The 10,213-nt window shown below is 38.1% G+C and overlaps 1 protein-coding gene across 1 annotated transcript; it reads right to left on the bottom strand.

The window, feature by feature from the left end:
* Nucleotides 1-218: 218 nt before the first annotated feature.
* Nucleotides 219-4,169, bottom strand: LOC149841097 (protein trichome birefringence-like 4). The gene is made up of 5 exons (XM_090005188.1): nt 3,148-4,169; nt 2,846-3,038; nt 2,518-2,711; nt 761-919; nt 219-661 (listed from the first exon to the last, which is right to left on the bottom strand). The coding sequence occupies exons 1-5, from the start codon at nt 4,167-4,169 to the stop codon at nt 331-333; spliced, it is 1,899 nt and encodes a 632-aa protein (XP_089861314.1). The 3' UTR covers nt 219-330.
* Nucleotides 4,170-10,213: the final 6,044 nt, after the last annotated feature.

Genomic DNA, 10,213 nt, shown 5'->3' on the forward strand with positions numbered 1-10,213 from the left:
CCAATTATTACAAGCGCGGATCACCTCAAGATTCTTGTGTTTCAACTTCCTGAGATAACTTTACAGTATATGTATATGCAATTCTCTGCAAGGTCTTAAAAAAAAGAACGTGTAACATAAATCCTTTATTTCCTCAACTCCTACTCTCAACAGACTCCCCTTTTCTTAGTCACACTTTATTGTCACTTAGTTCCCACTTAACCAATTTCTTGGAAACCCCGAATTCACTATACACCACTTCAACTCCCATTCTTCTCTTTACCTTTCACGCTTTCCTCTCTCTAACTTGATAAAAATTATATGTACAGGGCAACTGCAAATTATAATTGCTCATCTTCTCATCATCATTACTAGCTTTGCATATAGCAGCTCATTCCACGTTTCAGGGACGCCGGGCAGGCACCAGTGACTGCAATCCTGGAACCTCTCAGGCGACTTCCTCTCTTCTTCAGTCAAGTTTTGCTTCCTGTAGATAGAAGGGTGGGCGTCCTTTCTGTAATCCGTCATCCTAGTTATGTTCAGATACGAAATTGGTGTCTTCATCTCACCGATCACAGACTCCAGCACCCTCATCTTTGCTGGGTATGAAGTGAGATAAGCATCCTTCATAATGGGTTCTGTTTCATTGTCGCACTGCCCACCAGAATTCCATTGCCCACCACTTCAAGTTCCAAAAGCAAAGAAAAGCTAGAAATGTTAGTTACAACAGAGTAAAGCCAATTTACGATTGAATAAATGGAGGGAAGCAGGTAGTAATTACCTAAAATGTGAAGCTGAGTACCCTCTAAAGAACACCAAGGTCTTATTTGGGTTCACGTTCCCATCAACCCATTTAGCCCATGTCTTAAGAGCCCTCTTGAAAGCCTCGTTAACTTCCAATTCCGCATAAACATGGTTCCCTTCTTGATAGTAATCCTTCCTGGCATATTTCCATATATAACAATACATTGTTAGAAACAGCAGACCGATTTTTTGGTTTCTACTTTATATATATATATAGTAATGGGCTCGGCCCCTTAAAAATAGTAGTTTTTAATATTTTTTCTCATGTCTAACACCATAGATGTGATCTATAGGTAATTTTTATGTTCGTTAGAAGATTAATTGACTATTGCCTTGTTTCTTGGGGTAAAATCTCAGGTCCCCCTTTCTAACATTGGTTGGGATAAAATCTCATGTACCCCTTGCCCACCAGAGAGTACACCCAACTTTGACCTTGTCACGACTGGGTGCCACTAGGTAGATCGGTAGTAGAGCCCTCATAGGCAAAAAGTAGTTTTTTGTCTTTTTGACAAAAACAATTCATATGAGTTTGTGAATTCCAAAGGGGTTTGGCCTAGTGAGATGGGGGGGGGGGGGGGAACTAGGCCGCCAGGCAGTCAGTCTAGGTTCAAATCTCATGGGCATCATCCTTTGCGCAAGCATGATGACAACCTTAGGGCAAGTGAGAAGCCCACGGAGTTTTACTCTGTGGGGCAGGGAATCTTGGGGGTGGTTTCTCCGAGTAAATATCAAAAAAAAATTTGTCAATCCCCATAAGACCTCTGGTCGGAAAAATGATCCCACTAGACAGGAATTGTATGCTACAAAATGACATAAAAATATTAACAATTATTATCTAATAAAAAAAAATGTGAAGCTTTTACTTACTCTTTTTGAGAATAAATCAATAAGGAACTGTTTGAATGTGGCTGAATTTTCAGTTCTATTATAGAAGAATACCAATGAACACATAGTATCAACCCAAAATCGATTCAATATGGGCTGACTCAGCCCTCGGCTGAGTTTTAATATTATGATAGTTTTTAAAATATTTTAATTTTTTTAAAACATTTTCATATTTTAATAATCTTTTTTGTTTTTAATTTTTTATATTAAAAAAGTAAAAATGACTGATTCAGCTCAATTAGGTTTGTGTCCAAATCGGCAATCGTTTTGAAAATTGATTCAGGTCAAAAACCGATACTGACAACATTGCCAATGAACAGGACTCTTTAACTATTTAACAGAATTGCAAGAATCAAGGAATTTTTTTTTCTTTTAAATATTCTAATATTAATAAACAATAACCCATTCCATAATCCCCACGGGTGTTTCTGTTTGGTGGCTTGTGCCACGATCGAGAGTAGCATTTGCTCATAATTTCTCGATTAATTCCTCTGAAATATGGACAACTACTGTCGACCTTCTCTGCTGCAACACAAAATAAATACAGGTGGCGTGTTTAAATCCTTGAAACTTGTGAGCATCATCACTTTTTATTTTATTGAGGCAGTCATGTCAATACACAATTCATCTCCCTTAGAACCCGTTTTCACGTAAAACAGCCATAAATTTCTACGGAAAGAATCCAACTTGGATACTGTTTTCTTGTGTTTCAGTCTGAATTTTACTGTCATATATGATGGAGGGTGGGTTTTCTATGAAAACCAACATAATGAATGAGATATGATTTGTTATACTAAATACCAAATAAGAGCTTCTGTAATTTTATATAGTATCCGTGAAGCACTTTACCCTGTGGAGGTCTTCTCGTGAGTCCACCAGTGTCCGGTGTTGAAGACTAAGATGTCGGCGTCCTTATATCTTGGGGAAGACCTCTCTATCAAGTCAAGCCTCAGCGTTTCATTCATGGTCCCGTTGGGGTTGGGGGTCTCCCATTCCTGAACTAAAAACGGTGATCGGAAATACTCCACGGAGCATTTGTAGTCCTACACCACCACCACCACCAAAACAGCAAAATAAAAAGAAACGCCATTTAGAAAAGGAAATAAATAAAAGACCAAATCCAAGAAAAAAAAAATAAAGGGGAAATTAATCTCTTTCTTTTGCTTTCTTTACTCACAGTAAATATGAAAGCATATGCTCCTTGGGTTCTGAATTTACGCCGGCCGGATGCCTCCATCACCCTCCTCTTGTCCTTGAGAGAATTCCTCAGGATACAAACGAAGGACTCCCACATGTTTCTGTTGAGTGAGTCGCCGATAAAAACCAGGCGCTTCCCTCTCAGCCTCTCCAGCATATCCTTGGGATCCAATCTAAACACCACGAAAATATGGAAAAATAAAATAACCATGATCGACTCGTATACAAAGATTATAACCAAAATGAAAGGCTTTCTTGGTGTTTCTTGCTAGTGTTGCTTGCCTTGGGATATTGCAACCATTTGGTTGCCATCTCCATCTCTCGTAGAGCCTATCAGGCCGACCGTTGAGGAGGCAATTGAAAGACTCGTCGATGAACGGGCAAGACCCCGCAGGGAAGAGAGGGTATGAGTCATCCCTCACCCACCTCCCGTCGAATATGTCGCATTCCAACAAAGATTCCATTCTTTTCCGGTAACCACCATCGGCCATCGTGCTAGAGTTCGTGGGCGACCCCCTGCTTCTATCCGTAGGCTTGCTTTCTCCCGCAAGATTTGCAGTGGCATTGCCGGAAACCGTTCCGTTGCCGGCAGGAATCACCACCGGAGTTCCGGCGGTTTCGTGAACTGCCGCTCTCTCCAAGGAGGAGCTCGAACTGATGTTGCCTTGGAGGATAGCTGCACCATTGCCTATCATTGAAAGATTCCCACCATCTTTCGTCGGATTCATGATCGACGGCGGTGAATCTTCCCGTTTCTTCGCCGGAGTAGAGCCATCCCCAGAACCGACAAAAACGCTTCCAAGCTCGTGGCCGGGATTACGAGAAGCGGGGAGGCTTTTACCGATTCGGGTCCTCATAGAACCGTTGCTCGCTTCTCGTTGGTAACCGCCGGAGGTGACGGAAGCGTTTCGACGCTCGTGAATGTGGGGAGACGGAGAGGGACCGGCAACGGTCTGGATCGTCTTCCCACTACTCGGTTCGCGTTTCTCTGGATCGCCATTAGGAAGATCATCGAGTTTCGCAGAGGAGGAGGGGTCGGGGAACACGTAAGAGAAGATGGAGGAGAAGGACAAAGGAGATGAAGAGGAGGAGGAAGGAGAGACGGGCGTCGTGGAAGGGAAAAAGCGAGGGAACGAAAAGGAAACGTTTGGGGAAGAGTGGAGGGCAAGTAAGCCAGTGAAGAGCATAAAAGCAGCCACGAAACCGTAAGCAAAGACGACGGTCTTCCCCCTTTTGAGAAGAGAAGGGAAGCCTTTGGAGTCCATGAAGAGCGTGAGAGAGGGAGACTTCTTCGCTCCGTCCATGGAGGAGGAAGAAGAAGAAGGAGGAGAGTGCAGAGTCGGGAGATCGCCGGTTTCCTTGGAAGCCTTATGAACGAAGTGGTGATCTCATCGTCGCTATCGTTGCCGTTGGTTGTCACTTGCCAATGAACGCAAAGTAGCGGGGACGGGGGAAGGAGGAGAGGCCAATCGTCGATGCTCATATGGTTTTGGTACGCTTACCGGTTTTTACCATTTAACGAGGATTTATATCTGGTCCTCTCGATGGTACCATACCGTTGAATGTTTTTCTGCCCAAATGAATCCGTTTTTTTTGGGGGGGGGTCACATTTGGTAACGGTGACATGAGGTACAAATTTTTTATTTTTATTTTTTGGGGGTGGGGTTGTTTTTCATGAAACTAGTGAGATATACATGTTTTTCTCAGTGAGATAAGGCTCGTAGATCATCCCATCACGACACCTAAGTAGCTTTTGTAAAGATTAAAAATCAAACAGCCTACAATGCTTTCCTGGGTCATAAAAAGTCGCGTTTTGTCATCCAAACATCATGATCCATAAACAGGTTTCCACTATTTTGAACATGTTGATTCCATCCATCCATCCATGTAGACGGTTTGGATCAAAACAACTAGCACCATGGAAATGCAGAGGTGTACGTAATGGTGCCATTACCAAACGTTACCCCGACTTTCTTTAATGCTTAATAGAGATCAAGTATCGAATTTGAGTGAGTTTATCACTTTGGAAGGACTTTTAAAAAGAAGGTTTTAGTTTTACATAGAAATTACACTTTGGAAGTTCTTTCTTTAATGCTTAATGGAGACCATAGTGACAAACGTTTTTATATAGGCAATTTCTCATTTTTTTAAAAACTCATGAGAAATTGAAAAAAATCCATAAATCTCGCATTTTTGGCAAAATCTCGGCAATAAAAAAATTAATTAAAAAATATAAAAAATATCTTTTATTAAAAAATATTAATAAAAATTATTTAAAAATAAAAATACATGATTTTTTGCGATAAATAGCCGTTTAAAACATAAATATCATGTTTAAATCATGGTATTTATGTTTTTTTTATAAATCTCGCGATATTTTGTAAATCTCGCAAGAAATTACCGTTTTAAACTTTTAGGCAATTTCTTGCGATATTATCGCGAGATTTTTCATAAATCTCACGATATTTGTGAGAGTGATGGAGACACGCATCTCTATGTTTCAAACTCATGATGCTCCTTCAACTTCATCAAGTAATTTGAGAGAGTTTGATACTTGGGAGACTTCTCAAAAGAATTTCACCTTTTGATGGTCTATACTTTGTAAAAATCTTCAAAAGAAGTCATTAGGGCATTATAGATCATGCATTTCTAAGTAACTATACTGGGCTAATGTTTTGTTAGTATCATATGTAGCTTGGAAATTAGGTGCAACCATTATCTACTCAATTTGTGCCCATAAATGTGTTCAACATAGGGGCTGGTTGGAAATTAGGTGCAACTATTATCTACTCAATTTCTCCCCATAAATGCATGTATTCAACACTAGGGCTGGTAAATAATTGAGCTTCAAGAGTTCAAGCTTGGCTCATTTTCAGACTAGCCAAGCTGAGTTTGAGTCATAATGAGCACGAGTTGAAGGAGCCCAACACGAGCTAGTTTGTTTATAAAAAAAATATATTGTTTAATAGTTAGAAAAAATTGGATTACAAGAAAAATGCATTGTTTTTAAAAACAAGAAGCAATAAGACTTTACCAATAAACTTATTTTTTGCAAACCAAATAGTTCAATCATAAGTTATATATATATATTATATGATTTAAAATATAATTTTTATTACTTGACAAGTTTATACGAGTGAAGTCAAGCCAAGCCAAGTACCTATTGTTCATGTTCAGCTTGCAAACTTATTTTATGAGTTTGAATCGAGCTCTTTACGAGACAAACATGATCCGAGCCATGAGGGGCTTGGCTTGGATTGTTCTCCAGCCCAGCTCAACATGGTATTTTTGTTAGGGATCGTTCATTTTAATCCTGTGAATTATTTTGACATTAAAAAGCTGTAAACTTTTTTGGATGTTAAAATTTTGGAATGTGGTAGGAAGTTGATCTTTAAAATTCTTGAAAAGCATTAATTCTTACACATCACAATTAAATAATCCAGAATTTATTTTATACGAAATGGATTGGAAATCATGAGAAATGAAGTTGATCTTTAAAATTCTTTAAATATTTTTGAAAAATGAATGTCGATTGTATTGGAGAAGATATCCTAGACATGGCAACAATGCTTCAAACCTCCGTCTAGGGTAAATCCCGGTGAGGCAAAATCTGATAAAAAAAACTTTAAATATTATCCCATAGTTTTTGTGTTCTAAACTTGTATTTCAGCTGGCATTCTACAAAATATGGGGTTTTTGTTTTTCCAAACTTCTTATTGAAAAACACGTCTTTAAATTGCGTGATGTTTTGCTAACTAAGCTCTTGATCTGAGGCATATATCTTTGTAAACAAGCCATAGTTTTTTTTTTAAAAGAACATGATTTTTTTTATTAATTATAAGAAATAACGTAAGATTTAGGTAAAGAAAGCATAGTTAGCACATCTTTTAAGTACCGCTGGGTCGCGAGAGCAGATCGGGTGATCTGTCGAATCACTTTGAGAAAGTGATTTGACATCTTTACCGTCCATAGCTTCATCCCACAAGGATCTCATGGTCCTTGTGTACAATGTGGACGGTGAGGATGCCAAATCACTTTTCTAAAAGTGATTTAGCAGATCGCTTGATCTGCTCAACTTTTTAACCATGGGTTAAATGCTTGTGATGGAAGGAATTGGCTTGTCGGTGATCTGTTAGTTGGGAGAGTCAAGGTCGGATCGTACGGATGAGGGGAGAGCATTAATTGGAAAGAGAGCCTCGAGGATTGTTATGGTGGGAAGGAGTCCTACAGAGAGATTGAGACGGTGAGAGGAAGCTTGTCGGTGGGTTGGATCCAGTGCTTACGGGTGGTCAAACAACGTTCCTTACTGTCGTGCCGTAGGGGCTCGTTCTTATAAAAAATAAACTGGTGGATTGGGGTCATTGAGAGGGTATTATCGTCATTTTAAAAAAAGCCACATTCTTAGCGTAGCTAAATCCTTGCTCTCAGAAAAAGAAACGGAGGGGTTGTTTTCAAATGACAAAAGTATCCTTCATCTTTAGCCATTTTCTAAGCGTAATATTTCTTTTCAAATGATTATTAATTATATCATAATAATTTTATGAATTTAAATTGGATGACAAAATATCATGGTATGTCAAAAAAATATTTGTAATATGTATCACCATGTGGGCACTTTGAAAAATGTGCTGTTAGTCTATAAGGTCGAGATATTTATTACCATAGTAAATAAACTAAAATTACTAAAAGTACTTATTTTAATTTTTTGGGGATCCTATTTAACTTTTCATTCTCTCTAAACAAAAGCTAATCTACTCTTAAAAGCGAGGACACTAATTTTAAAACTGCTCGAGGCAATTTGGGATTTAAACGGTTCAGTTTCAGATCGTTTGTAGTCAAAAACCATATTCTATTAATCCAATGTTGGCTAAACGGATCGAATTTGGATGGAGCAAAGCTCATACCATATCCGCTTTTTACATGTAAATGAATTCAAATATCGATCAAATTCAGATATTTATAGGATTCCGTAGCAAAAAACTCAAACCATATCTGCATCTAATCGGATATGGTTTTGGGATAAAATCTGATTCATTGACATCCTAGAGGTAATTGGCAATTTCAATTTCTTACACAATTCTAAATATAGTATAAAATCTTTAAACTCATGTAAGACTCTAGAGAGAGAAGGTGGTAGCTGCTAACCACTTTTCTAGCTAACTGTCGTGCTAGTCAGGATTTCGAAGGGTTTTTTAATGTTTTACTTAAATCTGACCATGAAGATGTGTTTTACATGCTTCATTTTATAAGAATCGACTCTTGAACCATCCGATTTTGATACACAGATAGGTTTTTATAAGATTTAAAAAATCAATTGTTCAAGATTTTTCAAAATATTCAAAGCTTTAAAAATCATGTTTTTTATTGAAAAAACAAGATCCAAGTATCCTTTTCAAGTAAATTGACCAAACTACAGTCAAATTTAAGTAATACATGAGAAAAACCCTTAAAAAAAACCCCATTAGCATGGCAACTAAAGTTGACAATGATGTATCGCTTGAATATATGGATGATGTTGACAGTTTTATTAAATTTGCAACAGCAAGTGTCAGTACAGTGGATCCCACTGGTTGGATCAGGTGCCCCTACACGATGTGTAAGAATAATCAATTTGTACAACCTCATGGTGTTAGACATCACCTATACATGAAAGATTTTATGAGTGATTATCAGAATTGAATGCTTCATTGTGAAGAATTGTATAACAATTTTGATGCACGGGTGGATGTGGTGCACGATAATCCATATATAGATTTGATATGTGATACCGTAGGACCAGAACTGGGTTCTGCTATGGGTCCTAGTGATGTACCAACTTGGGTAGAGAAAGAAGCAACAAACGATGTAGCTAGTAGATTTTATGACTTACTTAGAGATGTTGATGAGCCACTTTGGAATGGTTGCGAGAGTCACACTATCTTGTTTGCAGTTCTTCAACTACTGAATTTGAAGTGCGAGTATAATTTGAGTCAATCATGTTTTGACCGTCTATATTATATTATGAAGAGTATGTTGCCCAAAGATGAGAAATTGCCATAAAATTTCTATCGTGTGAAGGTTATGGTCAACGCTCTAGGTATGAGATATCAAAAGATAGATGTTTATCCAAATCACTGTATGTATTTCAAAGATCAAGAAAATAACAAATCATGTCTGTCATGTAGGCATCCTCGATTCAAGCCAAAGATAAGAGGCAATTGTAGTACGAGGTCAAAAGAAGTGTCATATAAGTCGCTCTACTACTTCCCCCTCACCCCTAGATTGCAACGATTGTATATATCTTTGAGGACAGTTAAACACATGAGATGACATGTAAATAAAGTTCGACATGATGAAGACAAGATCACGCATCCTATTGACGTGGAAGCTTGAAAGCACTTTGATCGTACTCATTAGACCTTCGCAATGGAAGCGAGAAATATTGGGCTCGGTTTATGTACAGATGAATTTAATTCATTTGGACGTAGATCAACTTCATACTCGTGTTGGCCAGTATTTGTCAACCCATACAACCTTCCTCAAAGCTTGTGTATGAAGCGTCAAAATCTTTTCTTGTCTCTATTGATCCATGGTCTGACTTCTCCAGGCCAAAATCTTGATGTATATTTAAGGTCATTGATCGTACTCATTTTTATTTATTGGAACATGGTTTATGGAAGTCATAGTGGTCGAGCACTCAGTGGTACCCAGTCTCTGCCTTCATTTTCATGGGCTGCTTCGAGAGGTATATCATTTAACTAATTTTATACTTGATTAGTTTAAATGTGCAATGTGTGAATTTCTAACTCATTTTTCTATAGATGATGTTTCGCCTGCACATGACCCACCTACACCAGTTATTCATACACGTCACAAGACAACGCCGGATGCAGGGTCTTCTCAGTCTGACACACAATGACTCATTCAAATAGTATATATCGATAGTCGACTGTAAGTATTTTATTTTCACTTATCCAATACTTATCTTATAAATAGTGTATATCAATAGTCAATTGTTAATATATACCAATTCATATACAACGCGAGGTTCGAGCTACAAGAAGCAATATGAGAAATTAGACAGTCACTAATTCAGCATCTTGTAGGACCGGTCGCTCAATCAGAAAGAGTACCTGAATGAGGTGTTGAACAGATTGTGGTCTTCATTCATTGTATACAATCATTTATCATAACTAATATGTTTCATATTTATTTTTTTGTTCTAGTCATGTGTACTAAGTTTCTGAATTTTTTTGTAGGCTTTGAATTCCTTCGCGACTGCGAATAAGGAGCAGGACGCAAGGCGGGTATGGCAGAAGGTGGTTGTCAGTCGATTTGCAGACATGCTGCACAATATGAAGACTGCAAC

This window comes from Nuphar pumila, chromosome 4, assembly GCF_984573655.1.
Source record: "Nuphar pumila chromosome 4, dmNupPumi1.hap1.1, whole genome shotgun sequence".
NCBI lineage: Eukaryota > Viridiplantae > Streptophyta > Magnoliopsida > Nymphaeales > Nymphaeaceae > Nuphar > Nuphar pumila.